The sequence below is a fragment of the Canis lupus genome, chromosome 24 (genome assembly GCF_048164855.1).
Source record: "Canis lupus baileyi chromosome 24, mCanLup2.hap1, whole genome shotgun sequence".
Taxonomy (NCBI): domain Eukaryota; kingdom Metazoa; phylum Chordata; class Mammalia; order Carnivora; family Canidae; genus Canis; species Canis lupus.
The window spans coordinates 41720643-41744704 of record NC_132861.1 but is presented as its reverse complement, the minus strand read 5'-3'; the positions used below and the strand labels follow the sequence as shown (position 1 = coordinate 41744704).

The 24062-nt window shown below is 43.4% G+C and overlaps 1 protein-coding gene across 4 annotated transcripts in view; it reads left to right on the top strand.

Moving 5' to 3' along the window:
- COL4A4 (collagen type IV alpha 4 chain) overlaps nucleotides 1–24062 on the top strand; it is a 125554-nt gene that overhangs the window by 18314 nt on the left and 83178 nt on the right. For all 4 annotated transcript variants that reach the window (XM_072796480.1, XM_072796478.1, XM_072796479.1 and 1 more), the window contains 2 exons: nucleotides 3741–3818; nucleotides 23637–23771. In XM_072796480.1, the coding sequence (XP_072652581.1) occupies nucleotides 23721–23771 (51 nt within the window). In that variant the 5' untranslated portion in view covers nucleotides 3741–3818; nucleotides 23637–23720. The remainder of the gene's footprint in view (nucleotides 1–3740; nucleotides 3819–23636; nucleotides 23772–24062) is intronic.

Genomic DNA, 24062 nt, shown 5'->3' with positions numbered 1-24062 from the left:
TACCCAGGTATTGGAGATTTTTTTTTATTTTATAACATAAAATTAAAAAAAATGGAGATGGGCAGGAAGCAGCTGAGGCACTTCAAGATTAAATCAAGAAATATAAGATTAAATGTGAATATTTTAATTCTGGAGACAGATATGCCTAGAATATTCTGTAATAAGATCTCTTTCTTCTGCTTCCTCACTGAGGAATCTGAGTTATTAAACTCAACCCCGCATGGTTCTGGGAAATCAGACTATGGAGTGCCTCTAACTCAGGTAGACCTTGAGACAACTGAACTGGTTAAGTCCTTTTATTCAGCACATCTTCATCTGTCTATCCTCTCTAGTTTGGACTTACTCAATACAATTTCTGTGATTTAAGTTAACATAGGTCTTTTCAAAGCAAATCAAAATAGAAAGGTGCCTTCTGTTCCCCTTTTCCTATGAGTTAGGAAGAAAAAGCACACATGTCAGGGAATGAGAAGCTCTCCCCAAGTAGGGATAATAAGACTTGCTTCATTTAGTTCACACACATTTGAGACCATCATCTGAAATAATGGATGGAACTACATTGAAATATATATGGATTTTTTTTACCTGATTTCTTCAAGTTTTTTTTTTTGTATTATGTATTTTTTTCTCTAATTATAAGAGTCTACAGAGTTTTAAATTTCACTTCCTTTGTTCCTCATGTCCCATATGAGTGAATAAAATTCTTGAAAAATAGGTTTTAGAGATTTCACACAAAAAAATAGCTCATACTATAGTTGGGTTTTAAAGATAGTGATATAAATCAATGCAGTATGTATGGAAAGCGACTTGGCATTCTCCACCCGAATTGCAAATGCATAATCCTGTTGACACAGGGGTTTCCCTTTTTGGAATTTATCATATGTATTTATACTAACTTGGGTATAAAGAAAATGCACAAGAATATTGATTGCAGGGGAGCATTCAGAAACAAAAGAAGGGAGATAGCTAAGAAGGACTGATTAATCAAGCTATAGAGCCATTCTATTAACTTGGAATGATTTTGAAGATGTCTGATTAAGAAAAAACAGAAAGTTATGGAGATATATGCCATTTTGGTAAAAAGAAAACAAGATCCAAATCACAAAACAGTGAGTTTGTGTGTGTGTACTTGGGCTCATGTGTATGTGTGTGTACATGTGTATGCATGTACCTGTGTATGTGCATATGTCTACATGTGCACGTGTGTACATGTGCATATGCGCATGCACAGGTGCATGTGTGTGTGTGCACACATCTCTGATCATGGTGTGAGCATGTTCAAAACTACCCAGACTCTGACTGAGGACAGTGAATGTGTCTCGGTGAGGGTACGGGGAGTCTGGGTTGGAAAAGAACATTTCTTCTCCTATTAGACTCTTTTGCTCTGTTTGAATTTTTAATCATATGCAAATGTTTTTCCAAAAAAAAAAATAGAGGTGCAAATGTAGGACTGGTTATTAGTCTAGAAATCAGTAACTTATTTCTCAAACATTTTATTCCACATACATTTGTTTTAAAAAATCTGAGATAAAACAGATAGGAACTTCTTTTTTCTTTGAGGAATAACATTAATTTTTGAGAATGCCGGTGTGTTCCTGGTGAATGTGGCTTGCACTTCGAATGTTGCCTTGTCTGAGATATGTCTTTATCTTTTTCAAATGGGTTTATATGATCCGTTTTTGAAGTGCAGTTTTGTCCTCTACAAACACCTCCCACTTTTAAGGTGGCATTTATTGGGAAATGTCTAACGTAGAAGAAATTCATAGAGACTAAAATTACCTCTTTTTTCTTTCATCAGTACCAAAGCTTTATAGGGAACTATTTCTGTTCCTTTATTAGACTCTGCTGATTTATTTTAAACCGATTCTTTCCTGAAATGTAATTTTGCTACAAACATCTCTGTGATGCTTGGCACAATTAAGTAAAAACAAACAAACAAACAATGAAAGAACAAACTTGCCTTTATTATCAAGCCAGCTAATCAACTGACCTTCTTTTCTGGTTGTTTTGATATCTCACTGAACACAAGTAATGAATCCCAACCTTAAATGAACCCAAGTGTTCAGACTAGTTATTTTAAGTGTTTTCATACTGTCCTGGACCTGGGCATTTCTTTTCTTTTTTTTTCTTTTTCCACCTTATCAGAGTTTCGAACTTGATGTTTCTGTATTCACAGATAACAATGTGACTCAAAACTCAAGAGGCATATATTTCTGAAACTTCAAATACATTTTTTAACTTAATTCTTGTCAAGGTTCACATTCCTGTATGCTTTCAATGACCTTAAAGAGTTTTGTTTATATTAATGTCTTTTTATTTTATTAATGCTTAATTTAAAGATTTTTGGTTTGCATCTGAGCATATTTTTCCAGAAAAAAAGGTCTAAATTGCGTGATTGAAAAAAAAATACATTCTGGATAGACTCTTTTCCTTCCCATACACATATTCATATACATGTGTATATTTATATGTGTGTGTATTCATATTTACACATATTCAGATGTATTTACATATACGACTTATGCACATAAGTGTGTATGGATGGAGGTCTTCCATCAGAATATAAATACTGGTTCAAATGCTTTATGTTCCCCATCATACTTTGGCATAAAGGCCTAAGTTTATAGCCTTGAGTGTGAAAGATCTAGTAGTCATAGAGATGTGTGGTTAATACATAAGCTTTGCAGTGAGGGCTGGACCAGGCAAGATCATGAACTAGGCCAAGTTTATCCCCAATGCCTTTCCAATATTCCTATCTGCACTCTCAGCTTCCAGCACCTAGAGCTGCTTTTGCCACCACTCCCTCCCAACCCGCAGCCCCAGGCTCTGAAGGAATGCTCAGTGTTCATTGTCAGCGCAGGTGCATCATGGTGGCTGTTTTGTCGTTAAGGGATCTACTTATGGAAACAGTTACTCTGGGATTATGCGCTTGTATTGAAGTGACAGATGACTCTGGATACAGACAATGAGGATTTGTGAGAACAAGGGGCTGATTCTTCCCAAAGGGCGTGTGTGTGTGTGTGTGTGTGTGTGTGTGTGTGTGTGTCTGGAGGAAGCATGAATGTTAAGAAAATATGAGAGTGTGGAGTACCTCTTTAAAAAGAATGTTGGAGAGAAGTTAGGAAAGAGAAGTGGAGAAAGAGCCCAGATTATTCAAGTTCAGGAGCTTTCTGGTTGGGAGACACATTAGAAGAACCATCTTGGAGTTAGAGCAATTTGCAGAAAACAGCTGTCATGTGAAGTCCAAGGCTGAGCTGAGAGCAGTGACTAGGAAGGACTCCATGGTCTTGGAGGGGAAGCCAGAGGGTCCTGTAAAGCAGCCAAATTTACAATTTCAGTGAGACACCATGGTGCACTTACAGTTTTCCTCACCATATGTTTTATACTCTAAGATCATCCACAACTTAGTAAATGTCTTGCCAGGAGAGAGACCTTGCAGGATTCTGGCCAAAGAAAAGTGGTTATAGAAGGTTTTTTTTTTTTTTTTTTTTCTTTTTAGTGCTAGCTCACAGGAACTTTTATTTTGCTGACATAATCATCAGCCCTCTCACCAAGCCACGGTCTAAGTTCTTTGCCTCTTGATACATCAACATTAGTCCTTTCTTCTCACAGATTCAGAGGTAAAAGTATACTGTGGAATTCTCGTGGGTTAGGTAAACCGAGGTGCTCGTTGTCATGTACACATCATGTGCCCAGCTCAGTGTGCAATACCGGTTTACTAAACCAGATGCTTCACTTTCCAGAGTGGAAAGAAGTTTGTCGGCCCCTGTGGAGGAAGAGATTGCTCGGTGTGCCATTGCTTTCCTGAAAAAGGGTCTCGGGTAAGTGATGGAAAAATCAGCACAGACGGTGGGACAGAGAGACAGTGGGAGGGAGAGATGCAGAGCTACTAACCAAAGGGTGTAAAGTTTCTGGGGTGCAAGATGCACGAACCCTAGAGATCTGCTGTACAACATCTAACAACAGTCAGCAACAATGCAATGTTCACTTAAAAAATTTGTTGAGACGACTGATGTCATATGAAGTGTCCTTACCACAATCAAATGTGTAAAAAAGATCCACATGGATGGCATACTGAAATTTGAGCCATTGTGAATGCTTGGCTTGAGGAGTCGCAGATTCTCAGAATGTTCTGGTAATGGTCACTGTTTCTATATTTCACGATTAAAGTTCTGTATATTCTGATAAGAGATCCCAATGCTATTACACTATATGTCACACTTAGAATTGCAAGCTGTGATTCACCCAGTGTCTTATGCAACCCTGGTCTTGGGAGCTGCCTTCTGCAAAAAGGGTCCTTGTGTCAAATGGCACATACTGTGTCACCACCATCTTAAAACTCAGGTTGCATATCAGCATTTTAAAGGCCCTGAGAAGTATGAGATGCAGTGAGGGAGAGGGGAAAGAAGGCTTGTTTAACCTTATATAAAGTAGTATATGTGGACATGGGACTGCAAGACTCTTTAGGATAATGCCTATTGAAATCACATAGAATCGTGTTCTAGAATTCAAATGATAGCTGCATTTATTGTGTGCTTCTTATGTGCCAGGCACTGCTCTGCATACTCAAAATGCTTTAGCTCTCCGACTCCTCATGACAGCTCTCTTGCCGTCTTATCGTGTTGACTTTGCAGGACAGAAGATCAAAGCTCAGAGAGGTGTAGTGTCTTGCTCAAGTCCACACCGGACGGCGCTCCGGCTGACTACACTGGCTTCTCTGTCCTGCCGTGCACAAGAGCCCTCTAGGCCACTGTGTATAGGGTCACTTGAACATTTATGGGCCCTCCCTTATATTCTGACAGCAGTAGTTGGCAGCCCACTAACTCATTGGTGCTGGAGCATTAGATCAAACATACTCCCAGAACCTTGCAAGAAAAGAGCATGCTTCAGAAACTTCGGAGAGTTTCTGAGTCAGCTCAGTGATTCTGTTGAAACATGTCCACATCAGTCCTATAGGGCTCAAAAACCACAATTCAGTAAAGATCAGTCTACGGGGATGCAAAACATCTCCTGAGAGAAGGGACCATATATTTTTCCCCATAGCTTGGCTTTATCTGCACATGAGACGTGTGCGACACGTAGGGGCTCCTGTGTTCAGCTCTCCTCCTGAAAGCAGCTACCTTATTGAACTGATGCGACGGCAAGTCCCCTTCTGCTTAAACTGCTTTGTCTCTTTAGTACTTCAAAAAAGAGCTCAGAATTTATCTTGAGCTCTTTCAAGCTCCCTCCGTGATAGAACTTAAAAACCAAAGGTACAAACTTCCAATTACAAAATAAGTAAGTCCTAGGAGTCTTTTGTACAACATAGTGACTTTAGTTCATATTGCTTTGTATATTTGAAAGTTGCAGAGAGTAGATCTTAAAAGTTATCCCAAGGAGGGAAAAAAAAACCAGTAGCTGTGCGATGATGATAACAAAATTTACTCTGTGATCATTTTGCAATATATACACGTATCAGATTATATTTTTTTATTTTTTTTTTATTTTTTTTATTTTATTTTTTTTTCACGTATCAGATTATTATGTGTATACCTGAAACTAACATAATGTTATGTAGATTAATCATGTCTCAGAAATTCTCTTGAAACCTAAGGATGCTAAAAGCTAGCAATCTAAGAAGTGCGTTAGCCTTTTCCATATAAACGGACACATTATTTGGGAGTGGGGGTGGGAAGCCTGGCTTTTGTGTGAGATTTTTAAAAAAATATAAACATACCAAGATAGTATAAATAAGAAGTAAAAGAGGGGCACCTGAGTGGCTCAGTGGTTGAGCATCAGCCTTTGCTAAGGTCGTGATCCCGGGGTCCTGAGATCGAGTCCGCATCGGGCTCCTTGCAGGGAGCCTGATTCTCCCTCTGCCTGTGTCTCTGCCTCTCCCTCTGTGTCTCTCATGAATAAATAAATAAAATCTTTTAAAAAAGAATAAGGAAAAGACACCAGTGCATCTACATTTTAAGGCCCTTTGAGCTTGAGACTCAAGAATAATGGATCATGAGAGGAAGAGGGTGAGGGCACCAAAAAATAAAGAGGAACAGTTGCTTGGGGGAAAGCTCTGATTGATTGATTGATTGATTGATTGATTATTTTTTAAAGATTTTATTTATTCATGAGAGACACACACAGAGAGAGAGAGAGAGAGAGAGAGAGAGGCAGAGACACAGGCAGAGGGAGAAGCAGGCTCCATGCAGGGAGCCTGACATGGGACTCGATCCTGGGTCTCCAGGATCAGGCCCTGGGCTGAAGGCGACGCTAAACTGCTGGGCCACCAGGGCTGCCGGAAAAGCTATGATTTAAATGAGGCTGAGAGTGTTTATAGTGAGGACATGTGGCGATGTCTAGAGACATCTTGTGGTTGGCCCAACTGGATGGCAGGGACACCACTGGTGTCTAGTGGGTATAGGCCAGGGGTGGTGCTCGGCACCTGCAATGCCCAGGACAGCCCCCACACACACCAAAACCTGCCCTGTCTCCACGTGCTAACCGGGCTGAGGTCGAGCAACCTTGCTCTCATCCCACAGCAGCTCTGGGAGGCCGCTGTGACTAATATTTTCAGCTTTCTGTCCAAGAAACCTGAATTTCCAATTGCTGGTATATGGAAGGGACAGGAGCCACCCCCTGGTATGTGACCTCAATTTCAGCATTTGCCCCACGATCACGAGAAGACGACTACACTCAGACTCAAACTCCAGACTTGTCATAACTTTGCCAACTGGGGTGGGCACTTGGAGCTGCCCGAGCCTTGGCTTCCTTGTATTTACACCGTTAGCCCTTTCTCTTCTGTTGCATTGGGTGTTTGGCCATCAGAGGCAATGCACCTTGCGTCCCGTAACACAGCGTCCAGTGCCAGGGGTTACGGGGGCTCATGGGACGGGCTGCAGGAAGGGTCTCTGTCCCTGTTCCTGGGTGGCCAGGGAGATCAGAATGCAGAGCAGCGGTCCACCTCTGCCCTTCCCGAAACAGATGGCTCCCATGTGGGGGCTGCAAGTTGCTGGCAGAGGTTTCCAGCTGGGAGTTTGGGAGCTTGGCTTGTGCGTAACTGGGAGGTGGTGTGGGAGGTGGGTGCTCCCCAGTGCCCAGCAGCCGGCCAACTCACATACTGTCTCTGGGGCTGCAGTGACAGCTCCAGGGGGACTGGAGAAATGGGAATAACCTGAATTCCGGAGGGTTGAGGATCCGCCCCAGGCGGCGCAGCCCATTAGTGGCACAGCCAGGCATTCCTAAGAAGGAAATTATTCCCCTTTTAGGGATGAATGCCTGAGTGAGTAGTTTAAGCCTCAAATCAAAACTGCTGTGTCTGGAGCAACTGCTGGGAAGCCAGGCTGGCCCCGCGCAGTGGACAGACTGGAGGTAGGGTTTGAACTGGGGACCCACGCTGTTTGAGGTGGGTGAGTTTGAGGTGGAGCTGGGGTGTAGCGAAGGCAGGGACCCAAGGATGGGTTCCTTCAGTTCTGGCAGAGGGAAGCTCAGCTTCATCGGTGGACCCTGGAGACTCCCAGTCTAGCTTCAACATGTGTTTCCACCAGTGATCATGTGTGTTTCCCTGTGGCCTCCCTCCAGCTGCATCAGTTGGGCCACTCACTCTCCCATGAGCATAATCTGAACCTTCCCACTTGCCTACCGTTTTCTGGAATCTCTTCCCACTGGCACTCTGCCTCTGTCTTTCCTGCTCTCCCCAAGGGAGTTCAGTGGAGACCCCAGGTCTCCAAGGCATCCCCTCCAATACCTCCTGGCTATGCTGATGCCCCTGGCAGGGACCCAGTTCCCTTTTCTGGTATTGCTCCTACCCTGGCCTGTAGCTCTGTTTGGGTGTAAATGTGGATGCACCTGACCCTCTTGCTGAGATGACAAGCATGCACTCCTTCAAGGTGGTCATATGGACACAGATAGAATGTTTATGCTGGGTCCTGGCCTTCAGTGGACACTCTAGAATGTAAGTTGCTGACTTCTGTTTCACCCCTTAAGAACTGGGGCATCAATTTCTTGTATTGCTTTGAGATGATCACAGTAGATAGCTCATAAAAGGCAGTTTGTACCCATAAATCAATACATTAAAACCCAGACTCCAGCCTGGCGAGGACTGGGAGCCTGGGTGGGTGGCCATGCTGGCCTGTAGCTTGCCTGCAGGGACACCTGCCATATCTAAGAGAAGGGGGAACAGATTTAGCAGGGAGTCCCTTGGTCCTCCCCACCCACGCACACACATCGTTCAAACCTGTTATGAAATGCATTATCTCATGTAAATTCAAATTCCTTTGTGATTTCAGGTAGTTGCCAGAAATGAGTAGTTTGAGCAGTGGCAGCAAACAGGACCTTTTAAGGGTTCGGGAAAGAGCTCCCGGTGGAGGGTGGGAGATTGGAATGCCTGTGGCTTCTTTTGGGTTCAGAGTCTTACCTGGGAAATAAGGGTTTGTGCTATGGGGCTGGTCCCTGTGGGCCTTAACAGCCTTAGGTCCTATGATGTGGGCATGGCCTTTTACATACAACAGCGATATAATTGGCTTCCAAAATATTTTGCAGTCACACCCTGACATTTCCCCTAACCTCATGATAGTTTCTCTTTAAGGATATAAATGAGGTGGCATTGGGCAAGATTTGAAGGTTTTCTTTACTAATTTCAGTGGAGGAACCTTCATGTTTTTAGTGGCTACCTCCATGCAGGGAGAATTATGTGTCTTTATAGACTAGGATGGGACCTTTTACAAGTTCCACTTCAGTTAGCATGATGGTAAGGACGCTTTCTATAGCTTTTCTCAGAATAAAGTGTAAAATATATCCATATTCTTTTTCATTCAAGGAAGTCTAGCAACTGTCAAACTGTAAACTGTTCCATTAAGAACTTTGTAATTTGGTGATTTTTTACACAAGGGATCAAATGGCTTAAAATTCAAGACCTGTCTTAGTTTTTGTGATTTGAAAGCTTAAAATCACACATTATCAAAGCAGTGTTTCCTGTGGAAATTTTAAATCACTAAAAAATGTACAAGTATTTTGCCCCACAATCTCATTCTTTTCTCCCTCACACTCCTAAGACCCTGCATTCCACGATAAAAATGGAATTTGCTTGAGGGATTTTAATTATTAACATTTTTCGTCGTTAAATTATTTGCACACAAAGTTCTAGAACTCTATCTCTTTATCCCTCACACAGCTGTATTCTAGTACACTCTATAACTACAGCCTGATAAATGGCACAGAGCAATTATTCTTAGGTCCCAAAGTTCACAAAAGTCAATTATGTTATATTTTGGTGTAAGCAGATTCCAATGACAACTGACAAATTTGATCTGTCACCACCCCTTTAGACTTTTGGTTTCTGCTTTCTTCTTTCTTCTTTTCCTTCCACATCTTTCTCCTCCAAGAACGCACTCCCTAGCTCATTTTGTCCCTTTTGGAGAATTCTCTGAGAAATGAAACCCTGCCTAGGTAAATCTCAGGTGTTTTCAGAAAACAGCAGGTAGCCAGAGTAAGGAACCCCGAGGAAGGGACGTTGGCCTTGGGGACTGTGGGGAGCTGGACAGTGCGTTTGTCCTGTAAAGGCCTCAGAACCCCAAAGTGGAGAAAACCTAGTGCCCAACAAACACATTTCCCAGTACAGTTTAGCTCACCCGCTGTTTACAACTTCGGCTGTGCTTGTTAAAGTGATCCCCGTCAGGAATATTAACCTTGATTTCTGAAGAATGAAAAGCTTGCAAAAGTGAAAAGGATGGATCTGCAGGTGTAGGTGCTGGAGGAAGTATCTCTGAACAGGGCGTGGGAAACCAAGAGGGACACAGGCCTATCGTTTAATACTCTTTGGTCCGTTAATAATCACAGTGGGAGAGGTAGCTTGTATCCGTATGGGAGAATGACTCCAACACTAACTAACCCACTTTCACTATGCTGGTCGATCCCTCTCTTTTAAATCTTGCACTCATGCTGGAGAAGGAAGGAGAGAAAACAGTCATATATTTGCCTGCTATGTTGTAGAGAACATGCTGTTTTTCCAAACAGGCCAGGTATGCAGAACCTCACCGGGGAATCCCAGCAGCAGTGTGGGTCGGAAGGTAGGTTTTGGTGTATCTGCCCTGGTCGGTCACCTCATTAAACTGCCAGTGATTTGCAGCAGAGCCTCTGGCCTCCTCATGTGGAGTTCAGTTCCATAGCAACGAAGACTGCTGAGCTCTGCGACCCAGCGTGAACTGAGGCCAGGCGGCCGCAGAGCTCAGCAAATGTGAGACTACGCTGCACTTGAGAGGATCAAGGTCATTACCGAAGGGGAGACAGCCTTGTCAGTGGTGAGACATTAGGGCTGGCAACGCAGGTGCTTCCCAAACCAGGGCCTTTTCCCCAGAGGAAAATGCGAAGCAGTATTTGTAGCTCTGGAAAACCTCTCCAGGGTGAGGGTCACATCTGACTAAATTAGTTAAAATGCTGAATTATAAAGAAGGTAAAAGTAGATTTCTTCTTGCAGACACCATTTTATAAGTTGCCAAGAAATCCACAGGGAAACAGCTATGTCTCAAAGGTGCTAATTTTTTCACTCCTCTTGTCATATGAGCTTATCTGCAATTCATTCAGCAAATGACCATTCATTCATCCCATTCTTTCGGCAAATAGACATTGAACTTTGCCTTGTGCCTGGCATCGTGAGGCTTTGATGATAAAGAAAAAGGTCCTTGTGGCCTGGAGCTCAGAGTCCAGCAGAAGGGACAGAGATTCAGCCTTTGGCCATTATTTCTGGGTAACTGAGGGGTGCCAGGCACTGTTAGGAGCTCGGGGTGCCTCCGGGTAAGAATGGACAGAGACCCTGGCTCTCTCCCTGGAATAACATGATGCCCTGATTTGTTTTTGTTTTTGTTTTTGTTTTAAGATTTATTTACTTATTTATCCATGATAGAGAGAGAGAGGCAGAGACACAAGAGGAGGGAGAAGCAGGCTCCACAGCAGGAGCCCGATGTGGGACTCGATCCCAGGACTCCAGGATCACACCCTGGGCCAAAGGCACGCATCAAACCGCTGAGCCACCCAGGGATCCCCTGATTTGGTTTTATATGGGAGCCTGTGTGGGGGGCTGGGGCAAGGGCAGGGCTGAGACAGCAGTGGAATCAGAGGCCACCTAGTGATGGCCTGGAAGCATGTCCTGTTGGTTCCTCGAGCTGCCACAACTGCCATATCCTTGGTGGCTTAAAACCACAGAAGCTGGGCAGCCCCGGTGGCGCAGCGGTTTAGTGCTGCCTGCAGCCCGGGGCGTGATCCTGGAGACCCTGGATCAAGTCCCACGTCGGGCTCTCTGCATGGAGCCTGCTTCTCCCTCTGCCTGTGTCTCTGCCTCTCATTCTCTCTCTGTGTCTCTATGAATAAATAAATAAAATCTTTAAAAAAAAAAAAAAAAACCACAGAAGCTTATTTTCTCGCAAGTTCTAGAGCCAGTCGTGCATAAGCAAGGTGTCGCCATTGCCACACTCCTCCATAGGCAAGAGAGGAGGCTTCGTTCACTGCATCTTCCAGCTTCTGGTGGCTTCCAGCATCCAATGGCTTGTGTCCATGTCACTCCAGTCTCTGCCTGTCTTCACACCACCTTCTTCTCTGTGAGTCTGTGACACATCTTCCTCTGTGCCCCTGTTAGCAGGGTCCATGTAATGGCATTTAGGACACATCGGATAATCCAAGACATACTCCTCTCAAGGTCCTTCACTTTATTTATTTTTATTTTATTTTTTAAAGATCTTATTTATTTATGAGAGACACACAGAGAGAGGCAGAGACATAGGCAGAGGCAGAAGCAGGCTCCCTGCAGGGACCCTGATATGGGACTTGATTCCAGGACTCTGGGATCATGACCTGAACCAAAGGCAGATGCTCAACCACTGAGCCACCCAGGTGCCCCAAGGTCCTTCACTTTAGCACCTGTATTGCCATGTAAGGCAAAATCCACAAATTCCAGGGGCTTAGGATGTGAACATATCTTTTTGTGGCCGCCATTCAACCCACTGCTAGTATCTGGGCCTGGAGAACAGCCTCTGTTGGGGTCCTGAAGTGAGAAGGAGATGGGCTGGCATGTTTGAGGGGCCAAAAGGTGCCCAGAAAGGTTTGGTTGACATAGGTGAGGGAGCAAGGGACATGACGTGCAGTGGGAAAATCAGGTGTAGGTTCTCCTGTCTGTCATAAGGAAGGCTCTAAAGGATTTTTTAAAAAATATTTTATTTATTTATTCATGAGAGATGGAGAGAAAAAGAGAGAGAGAGAGAGAGAGAGAGGCAGAGACACAGGCAGAGGGAGAAGCAGGCTCCATGCAGGGAGCCTGATGCAGGACTCGATCCCAGGTCTCCAAGATCAGACCCTGGGCTGAAGTCGGCGCTAAACCACTAAGCCACCCCAGGCTGCCTTCTGAAGGATTTTAAGAAAGGTAAAAGCAGGTTGGATTTATGTTATGTTTGGGGCATAGAGTGAGTGTATATGGGGGACGATGTTAGGGAAAACCTGTCAGGGGCTTCTACAGTTGCCCAGGTGGGAGGAGAGATTGCTTAGCAAGGGGGTACGTGAGATATTGGAGGAAGCAGGTGAGTGTCAGGAATATTTGGGAGGCAGGATTGATAGGAACGAGGTGGGCAGTGGAGGTACGGTAAGAGGTAAACAGCCATCTAGGAAGTGGTGTATGGCCAAGGAGGACACTGGGGGCATGATCATGGGTCTTCGAGTCCTGTATTGGATTTGTAGAGCTGGAGGTCAATTGAATGTGGACAGGGCTCCATGAAGAAGTCTGGGCTAGGAAGGGAAGTGGAGGGAGGAGTTGGTTGTTCAGCATTGGATGCCATTGACTCCATGGAATAGGTCAAGTTTGCCTTAGAGAAAGTGAGAAGAGGTCAGGGCAGCCCTGCAGAACTCCAGGAGGATTCCCCCCAGCAGGAGGAAGGGGGGCAGGCACAGAAGACACAGGAGAAAAGCGCAGAGATGACCAGGGGCAGGGACATCAGAACAGAGTGAGGGTCAACTGGTTAGAGCTCCTCAGGGAGCCTCATGAGCTCTCCACACTGCCTCATGCAGTTCCCATAGCAGATGTATGGTTTAAAAAAAAAAATCAAAAATATTTTATTTATTTATTCATGAGAGACACAGAGAGAGAAGCAGAGACACAGGCAGAGGGAGAAGCAGGCTCCATGCAGGGAGCCTGATGTGGGACTCGATCCCAGGACCTCAGGATCACGACCTGAGCCGAAGGCAGACGCTCAACCACTGAGCCACCCAGGTGCCCTTCCACAGCAGATGTATGATGTTGGGCTGCCCTTCCACCATTTTTAAGAATGGGAAAGCCGCTCTTCAATAACCAGGTTCAAGAGGTGACTTTATCTATTGCTCAGCGACACAGCCCTACCTTCTGGAACACTGGAACACTGCTCTTCCCAGGGCACCACCCGGCCTCTCAAGCAGCTGGATATCCTGGGTCAGCGCTACTCTGGGCTAAGTGGACCACTTTATCCTCTCATTAACAAGTGACGTGATCTTAAGGAACAAGAAAACGCTCCCACCACAGTCCAGTCCCCTTGGACTGTCTATTCCTTGAATAACACTCTTTTGTTACTTATTTGTATAACCCTTCATGATATCCAGCAGTTTTTCCCATTACAGGGGAAGACCCAGGAGACACTTAATTAAAGGTCAAGCTACGCATGGAGCCCTGTCTGCGGCTCTAAGTGATGTTATAGTGTCACCTAGTGGATCAATCTTTGAATTACAGTCAAGCATGAAAAAGGCAGGAGAGGTGCCCCTGAATTGTTCATTATAAGGTCTTGATCCATTCAAGTATTCCATGAGTTTGTGTTTAGAATGTGTCTCGTGCAAGGCAGTGGCCATGGTTCTGGGGTGTTCATAAAATGTACACGGATCCTGACCCCAGGGCCCCAGAAGACATCACTCCGAGCAGATACTAATGAGAGTAACATGCATGAAAGAAGAATGAAACATAGGTGATGAGTCTATCTAGGTGTTATTGTAGGGGGGAGGTCATTTAGGAGAGTTTGTATGAGAGTGAGATTGATCAGGACTGGGGTAAAAAGAGAAGGAGCGACTGAAGTCCGAGGATGTGAGTTCGAATCTCTGCTTCCCCAGGTGACAGTCAAATGGCCTCTGGTCACTCGCTTCATCTCTCTGTGCTTCAGTTTCCTCATTTGGGAAATAGAAAAGGCGATACAGGGTGGCTTTCTGCTTTATGGATGTAATGATTCCACGCAAAGAACGTGCACTGCTGTGTCAGCAACTAGAACAAGTGCTCAGTGAATGGTAGCGGTTGCCATTGCTGCTACCACCACCACCACCACTATCACCACCAAAGTTTTGGTTGGAGAAAGGTAGAATTTGAGCTACAGTTGGAGAAAGGCTACCATTGCTTCAGGCAAGCAGGAGGCACACATGTGCTTGGAGCAGAAGGTGTAGGTGTGGAAATGACAGGGAGTAGGGTTGGCTGGGGTGGAGAAGGATAGACCGTCCCCATTCCAGGAGGTGATGGAAGCAGTGATACAGTCAAGAGAAGACTGAAGAGGAGTTGACAATCATGTGTAGACATGGAGAGAAGCCCAAGGGGAAGGAATGGAGGGAGGCTGGGGCTTGGGTAACCCACTCGAGATGACAAGGCCAGGACAGGGAGCCTCTGCAGGGAGACAACAGTAAGGCAAACACGTGAGATTTAAGTCAAGGAAGGTCTGGTAGCCTTGGCCATGGGGTGGGCTTGGAGAGCTGGGGACAGCTGACAGCTGGGAAGGAAAAAGTTGCCATCTGCTGGGTCTGGGAAGAAGAGGGCAGGGAAACTCGTTTGGGAGTGATGGTCTAGCTTCTCCTGTGATGAGTGTGAATTAATGGAAGGTTCAAGAAGGTGTCTAGGAAACAGTTGGACACAGAGGATAGGATTAGAAAATCAGATGTGAGAACGACAAAAATAGAGTTCTTTAATTATTTTGATGACTTTGCTGTTTCCTAAGGAAACTTGACAAAAGGACATGAAGTACCTTAAGAAAGTTTTCTTTTAAGTTTACAAATAAGACAAGGCTGGAGGCCATGGACGTGTCCATGCAGGCGTGGTGTAGTGGAAGAACTGCCCAGGGTGCCAGGCCGAGGTAGTGGGAGGGGGCGGGGTTTGGGAGAGCAGCTGGCTCATGAGGGTTTGAGTGCAAACTTACATGAGTCTGAGTAAGTAATGGCCCTCAGTAGACTTTTCTTGTCTCTATGGGGATAATAATTCACACTTCTTCAGTGTTGGTGGTCGGATTAAATGATGCAAGGTCTGGAGACTGGTAGGCACACACAACCAGACTCAATCAACAAACTCCTTCCCTTTCCTGGACACTTTGATGATCACTGTGTCAGTGATCTTAGAGACCAAGGACGATTTGGAAATGTGTGTGTAACTGGTATCATGAAAGCATCTTTCGGGCAGCTGGGTGGTTCAGTCAGTTAAGTGTCTGCCTTCGGCTCAGGTCACGATCTCCAAGTCCTGGGATCGAGTCCCACATAAGGCTTCCTGCTCAGTGGGGAGCCTGCTTCTCCTTCTCCCTCTGCTTGTGTGCTCTGTCCCTCTCTCAAATAAATAAATAAAGTCTTTAAAAATTAAATAAAAGCATTTTTCATACTCATTTGTTCATTAATGAATGAACGAAGGAACAAACATATAGTTCTTTGTACTGATTCAGCTCCTAGTTGGGAAGGAGCAGAGAGCTGTCGCAGGCAAAGTGTGAGTGTGTATATATCTGTAGTTGTGTCTCTGTACTTATTTGTCCCAGACCTCATACTGCTAAAATGGCAAAGGTTTTCTTAGGTTTTTGTCATTCCCCAAAGGGTTTGGTCCCGAGGAGCAAGCACATCAGTGGCAACCCAAAAGGCTGAGCTGAAGATCTTGGTTTTAAAAATGTACATATTCTCCTGTCTGTTGGTCTGTTGTACCAAGTTGTGAAATCAGAATGATTTGATCTGAGCCCTGCTCAAGAGCCGTGCCTGATACAGATGATTAACAAGCGACAGAATAAAGGAATGCCCTGGCCCCAGAGGGCTGGGCGACATGTCCACTCCCATCACCTTCATCCTCTATTTGTACAGCTGGCTGGGAGCCTACTGCTTTTGCAGCCTCGGTAGGGAGGCCCGTATAGCAGGTCCGATGACATGATGTCCACTTGGGCTCTGAGGAGGACGAAGGGGGGATGACATGTGTCACAGGTTCCTCAGCCGGCAAGACGACTGTTGTTTCTGAATTCAGGGAATCTTTTCTGATTTTGCTATCTTTCACTGAAAGTCATAAACCTCAGAGGCAGTTCTATGTACACAATAGGAAAGAAAAAAAAGAGAAAGAAAGAAGAAAGAAAGAAAGAAGAAAGGAAGAAAGAAAGAAAGAAAAGAAAGAAAGAAAGAAAAAGAAAGAAAGAGAAAGAGGAAAGAAAGAAGGAAAGATCAATAGATAGATCAGAGAAATTACATCTGAAAGTCAATCATTCTTTCCACTGGGCATTTTTTTTCTCTTTTTGCTAGCCTGAATCCAGGGAACAATCCACTGTACATCATATTATTGTTCATAGATGGAGGATGCATAGTTAGCAAAATATTTCTTTAAAATTCTTTTTTAAAGATGCAAAATTCTTTTGATTATTTAATGATTCTCTAGTTATAGAAACATCTCCTGTGGGCTTGTTATTTATGTCTGTTCATCCTGAAGTTAATTCCATTATAGCCTTATAAATAAGTAAGCTCAGGTATTTACTTGTAAACAGTTTTTTTTTTTTTTTAACTGATCTCCCTTTTTTCATATGAAATAGTTTAAGGAGATTGGAATTTTTCTCTACACTGCTGTGGATAAATTATTTACTCAAATTGGATGAACTAGCAAGGACTATTTTAAAGACTGGCGTTTGGAAAAATTCCGTGAGCAGCTTTCTGATAGATTTAATATTGTGATACAAGGTTTAGTGTATTTCTTTAAAAAAATTATCCTATAATAAATTACCTGTTAATACAAAAAAAAAAAGCACTAAGTATAAAACAAACCACAGTCTTCCCCAGCAGCTATAAATAAGTAGGCATTTAATATTTTATGCTAGTTTTTCTACTTGTAGAGTAGGGGTTATTTTTGCCATTTAATATGGTTGAAATAAAGGTATGACAATGCCCGTGTTCTAGCTCAACAAGAAGTTATGAACATTGCTGCATTCAGGGTCATTGCTCACGTATGGGGTTATACTCTGCTCACCTCAGTGTGGAATCTGTTTCACTGTTCATATTATTTTATTAAGTATTTGTTGTCTTTCCTACCGTCATGGTCTTGGGCTCATAGACTGTACCCTCCAGGAGCTCATGGTCTAGGGGGTGTGGGATTGGGGGATAAAGAGGTGGTCACTGTAACAGATGAGGGTGTCATTAAAGAAGCATCTTGGAGAGGTATCTAGTTCTGAAGGGTGTGTGTGGGGAGGGCTGGAGGTTGGGGAGTCTTCATAGGAGCACTAAGAAATGACCTTGAGAGTGGGAGGGACAACCCTGGGACAGGACACTGAGTCTGTGGAAGAGCAGAGCTTATTCAGAAATGGCAAGGAAGTCAGCTTAACAGATGAGGGCGATGGAGGAGGAACGGCAAGGGGTCCAGAACTGAATAATGAAAATTACCATTTCTTGTTTTGCTTTATTTTAAAAGCATTTTTGATGGCACCTTCTCAAACCAAGACCCATTTCTATACCGAATGGCATTTTATCATTCTTACCACCGAGTGAAACATTTCCACTCCTTCTTTTTTTTCTCCCCAAAGTTCCATTAGCTCACTGGATCCGGCCTTATGTGTCCAGAATGAAGTACATTAAAGAGATTTATAGGTGGTTAATTGGTTGTCTCTTTCTCAATCACCATTTTATGTTTAAACATAGGTTTTGTTGTTTCTAAATGTTACATTATTGTAAAGTGTGACATTCACAAAAGATCATTTAGGAGGGTTTTTTTTTTTTGGGTAAATTACCTATAAGATGAAAAGATAATTCCCAGAATTGATGAAAAAGTAATTTCCTGAGTCTTATGTTCAAGAAATCTTACCAAGTAAGAGTTACTAACATAGGTCAAAAAAAAAAAAAAAAAAAAAAAGGAGCTGAAGTCATTATTTATTCTTTCAGATTGTTGTTTACAATTTGTGTAATATTTAAATTGATATGCCCTCAAAATGCCCTCAATGTTTTTTGTCTGTATAATTACATTTCATGTTTTATCGTTGTCTGTTTTGTAATACATACTGTACATGTAAGCTTCCTTGAAAATTCTAAGCTTTAAAAAATTTTTTTTTTAAATTTTTATTTATTTATGATAGTCACAGAGAGAGAGAGAGAGAGAGAGGCAGAGGGAGAAGCAGGCTCCATGCACCGGGAGCCCGATGTGGGATTCGATCCCGGGTCTCCAGGATCGCGCCCTGGGCCAAAGGCAGGCGCCAAACCGCTGCGCCACCCAGGGATCCCGAAAATTCTAAGCTTTAAAAAAAAAAAGAAAATTCTAAGCCTTTAGTATTTTTTTGCGTACTCAATAAACAGTAGCTGTTACGATGATGATGAAAAAGCATGAAAAGAAGGGAAAGTTCAAATGATGTACGATTTTGAATTTTGAAGTTTAGGCAGGTGTTAAAGGCTGTTGATAATGTTTGTTGAGTCGGCGACTTTATGGTGAAGGAGAAATGTTAATTAGTCTTTATTATAAAGGTCACATTTGCTGTTGGTGAAGAATGTAACATTGTCCGGGCTTGCATTTTCCCTCCTGAGGCATGACAAAATGCTATTTCTTGCATAGCCTTCAAGCAATGTTCCTTTATAAATATGTATTTAGAGAAAATATCTGTCCGTTTGCTTCCCTACACGTGGGATCATATGACAGGCAGGTTGTTTTATCCTTTTGAACAATGAACTATTTGTAGTAATAATAACAATAGTTAGCATTGTTGTGCCAGGCATAAGCATTTGCCATACGTTATTCTTTTTATTGACAGAGAAAGAAGCTGAGGAACAGAGAGGATAAGAAATGTGCCTGAGGTCCCACAGCTAGTGTGGGCCTGGCCTTCAAACGCAGGGGGCTGACCGGACAGCCTGGATGGTCAGTCACTGTCTTTTTCATGAGCATCATGAGGGTGATCCATGTCAGCTCAGAAAGCCCTGCTTGCTTGCTCCTTTTAATGTCCAGGCCTTCCACGTTTCCCTCCAGCCTGTAACTTCTCTGCTCCACCCTGGGGGTCTCCAGCTGCCAGTCTCTGCATCTCTCTGTGGGCTCTGTAAGGGCCCCAGTTGTGGGCTTGGCAGCAGGCACTCCCCACCCACCACTGTGGTCCTCCAGGGAGGAGGTAAACACTGCAGCTCCCTGGCTCTTGGGTAGGATCACTTTCCTCTTTTTTTTTTTAAGATTTTATTTATTTGTTCATGAGAGACACACAGAGAGAGGCAGAGACACAGGCAGAGGGAGAAGCAGGCTCCCTGCAGGGAGCCCGATGTGGGACTCGATCCCAGGACCCCAGGATCATGACCTGAGCCGAAGGTAGATGCTCAACCACTGAGCCACCCAGGCGTCCCACCCTATCTCCTTTGAATCTCCAACAAATGGTTTGCATCAACTCCTTGTCCCGTGCTTTGCACTGGAGCACCCAGGCTAAGACAGGCTGTGTGTGTTCCATTGTATGAAGGTACCATAATCTATTCTATTAATTTCATTTGGGCAGAATTTTAAAGGATTTCCAGTTTTTCTTGCTATTACAAATAATGTTGTGAATATTCTGGCATTACTGTCTTTAGATGAGGGTACATAGGGCTCATGTCCCCGGGCCCCAAGCCCCAGGTGGGGCCCCACCCATCTGTCCTGTGTCTGGACCTGGCCAAGGTCAGCAGCACTGTCCAGGGTAACTCATCACATGTGGACTGGGACTGGCCGGGTCCCAGATCTGTGTCTTCCCTTCAAAGTTGTTAAAAATGATTGAAGAGGACACTTTAGCTGATACACACTTTATTTAACACTTCCTGAATTCTCAAGGAACCAGGGAACTGCAAAATGGGGCAGAAGTCAGGAAGCTTTTATGGAATGAAGCATAAAGAACAAGGAAGAGAACAGGTGAATAAGGAGCAGGGAAAGAAGTAAAGACCCCAGAGTTGGCTTGGTATTGAGGGTGGGGATTGGCTGACTGGAAATACCGTGTGTCCAGTCAACCCAAGCATGTATAGGGACCCAAAAGTTATCTAAGTTTTAGTTTTCTCATGTGGAACCTGGGCTCCATCTTGGGCCTAGATATTTCTTTCAACAGGATGCTCTTAGATCCTTCATCCTATGAGGGGTTCACCTCATGAGGAGCTCAGGGGTTTATGCTTATGGGTTGGTCTGGAACCCCATGGCTGGGCCCTGGTTTCTGGAGGGCGGCCACCTAACAGAACACTCCCACTAGCCGGCTTGTGGAATTTCATTCATGGGATCATAGGAGATTAAGCACTAGAATAGTCCTGACACACTGATTTCAGGTGACTCAAATTTTTATATAGATGAGGCTCTCCAAAAAATATTTCCCCTTCGTCCATGCACACCACAGGGGCAACCCTATGTTCTTGGAATTGAGGCTCAATAATTCAGAATAGCTCAGAAGTTTGACATCTAATCTGATCAGGTATCTTGTAAAATCCATTCAGCTTTTTCTCTCTCTGAAAGTCACTTGCTCATTGAATGCATGAGCAGGTTGTTTGGTGGGACAAAGGGATACAACGTGATTTTTCTTAGATCTTCGGAAAGATTTTAAGAAGCAAAAAAATTTGCAGGTGGACATCCTGACTTCAAATGAATACTAAGAGTCCTTTCAAACTAATAAAATATAGCATGGACTCCGAAATGTGTTAGACAACACAGCTGAACACCTAGACGCCACAGTGCATGGTGATGGGCAGCCAACTCACCTTGCATCGGTGAAATCCTTCTCGTAAACTTCTCATTACAAAGCTTCTTTTTACCTGATGTAGGGGTGTTGTCTTCAGATTACAAAGTGTATTATTTAAAAAACCATACGAATCTAATATACTCCCTGCCCTCATCAGATTATAGACAGAAATTGAATGCTGAGGCTAGATATATCATTTAGAAACTCTGATTATAGATTCTTAAGTTCATTCAAATAGACTCATTGTTCCCAGACATTAATTATTTTATAAAAAAGTAAATTATTTATTTATTTATTTTGGAATTCTCACTTTATTTACAAAAAATTCAGATACAAAGTTGGTGTTGGTAGCAGAGAACCAATCTTGGATGCACATACCTGATAATCGAAGGCTATCACTAAGCAAAGTGTCTTACTATAGCAAGATAGCAAGTTCCGGGTGTTTGGGCCGAGTCCCCAGAATATTTGCAGTTTGGCCCAGTTCAGACATTCATGGTTCACCTACCAGCAAGGATGTACATGAGGCCTGTCTCCTGACTGGCCTCCTGTTCCATTTTTTATTTATTTATTTATTTATTTATTTATTTATTTATTTATTTATTTATTATATTCTTGTTTATTTTTTATTGGAGTTCAATTATGCTATATGTTGGCAAATTGAACTCTAATAAAAATAAACAAGAATATATATTAAAAGTAAATAAAAGTAAATAAGTTTAAATGTATAATAACATTTTATATGTCATAAAGATAAGAGTTGATAAAACTGCTTTTTTTCAAAGTTCAGAAACCACTTTCCTAACCATACAGGGCCCAGATAGAGAGTATCCAAAGTGACTGGGTGGTCAGACTGGACCGCAAGCCTGGGAGCATACTCACTGCCAGTCCACCTATCCTGTATTCATTCAGAAGAGATTTCCTGAACCAAAATCTGGGGTAGATGGTAGATGGAAGACTTAACTGGTGAGCAAATATCCTTGCCCTCATAGCACTAATATCTAACTGGAGAGGCAAACAATAGACTGATGAGCAAATAATTGAAAATTAGGAAACGCTAAGATGCTAATAATGAAATGGAGGGGCTAGTGAGGGTGGCAGTGGATTGGAGATCCTATTTCATGGGGGATGGGGAAGAGGCCAGGGGTCAAGGAAGGCAACTAAGCAGGTGTTAGTGTAGGGGATCTAGGTCATGTGGAAATCTAGAGCAGGAGCAGTCCAGTGGGAAAGCCAAACCAAGGAAGAGCTGCCAGGGTTGGCTGGGAAGTAGTAAGTATGGGGTGCAAGGGAATCCAGAGCCACACCCTAGAAGGTCTAGGGGGAACTTGGGGTTTACTTTGCATGCAGTGGGAAGGCAAGGGAGGGTTTTTAAAAGTGGGAAAATGCCACGATCTGATTTCAACCTCCCTTGGGCTGTTTGGTGGAGAGAGGCCTGGGGGAGGGGAAAAGAAAGCTAGAGAGCAATTTAGAAGCCAAAATCAATAGTCTTTTGATGTTGGCCTTCACCAGGGTGGCAGCAAGGGGGACCATGAAGGGATGAGCTCCACATCTGTTTCGGAAATGAAATGGTAGCAATTGATCATAGACCTGGTGTAGGTGTAGCAGAAAGAAGAATGTCAAGATGACTCTAGGATTCTGGCTGGATCAAATGGGTAGTCCAGGAAGGTTGACAGAGGATTAAATTTCGGAGGAAAATCAAGAATTCCATTTTGGATCTCTTTTTTAAGTTGGAGGTACCATTATATCCAAGAAGATGTCAAGGAGGCAGCTGGATATGCTGAGCCATCTGGAAGTTAGAGAGGTCTGTGCTGAAACATAGCAGTGGTGCTGTTTGAACCCATGATATTTAAGGTTTCAGTCCTAGAGGGAACCATAAGTGTGCAGGCTGGAAAGAGAGAAGGAAGCCTGGGACAGAGAAGGGAGCAATATCGTGGGGGGCCAAGGAAGCGTGGTCCTCTGAGGCCAGTCTTTCCTACTCCAGAATAGAGAGAGCTGTGAGACTCAAAGCTGCTTCTAGAGGGCAAGGATTCAATGTCCATTTGATGCATCAGCCCATCAAAATGCATCAGAAGACAGGCAGCAAGGGAGCAGAGAATTTCTCATCTTTGTACTGGAAACATACCCACTGTGGGTTCAGGAGAACTGAGCTCATGAAACATCTGCACATAAGAGGTGACCCTTTCATTCCTGGAAAGTCAGATTGGATAAGTATAAATTGATGTGGAGAGTCTACTTCCAAATTAAGAAGTAGATATTATTAGGTAAAAGCAGTTAAAAAGAAATGTTTTCCACTAAAAGGGCAGAAAAACCATTAGCCACATGAAATTTTAAAGAATATCTGGCAAGCAGGTTTCTCCACTCTTGATTTGTGTCACTAACATGACGGTACTGACAGTTTGATGGTTTTTTTTTTCTTGCTTTGTTTTGCAAGTTCCTTGCTTTGCTAAATAGTTAAGAGTTATAAATGTTATTGATGGAACAAAAATAGTAAGAGAACCATAATTGGTTCGTGTGTGTGTGTGTGTGCGCGTGTGTGTATACACATGGAGTAATTCAAATTTATTGTATGGCTTAAATTCAGATTGAAAAAGGCAATATTGATGTTTCTTATTTTTGTAATTAATTGGTCATTTGTGCTTCTATTATTAGAATTTGCTCACATCTAATTTTCCGGTCTTCTGTAAGCCCAAGTGAGCATGTTTGTGTTAGAAGAGAGCGCTTAAGACTCAACCACCCCTCTGCCTTTTTAATCTTCCTTTTTAGGGTCAACCAGGACCGCCGGGGCCACAGGGTCCCATTGGACCCCTGGGACTGCCAGGACCCACAGGAATTCCAGGAGAGAAAGGGATGAGAGGTGACAGTGGCCCTCCTGGAGCAGCAGGTGACAAAGGTGACAAGGTAAGACTCTTCTTAAGTGGTTCTTACTAACCACTCACCAGCACTACTATGCCAGATTTTTAAAATAATCACAAGTAGTATAGTACCTACTAGTACCCCCCTCAAAAAAGTTAAGTCTAAATTCCTCTTTATCAGCTCTCATTTCCTAACTCTTTTCCAGAGGAGCATGCCCTTCTAGACTTTTCTGTGCACGGAAATACATGAGTATACCCAGTGAAGGGTTATAGTCTTTCATGGCTTTCTAAAAACCTAAATGATATATTTATCATGCTGAGCTTTTCTTTTTTTACT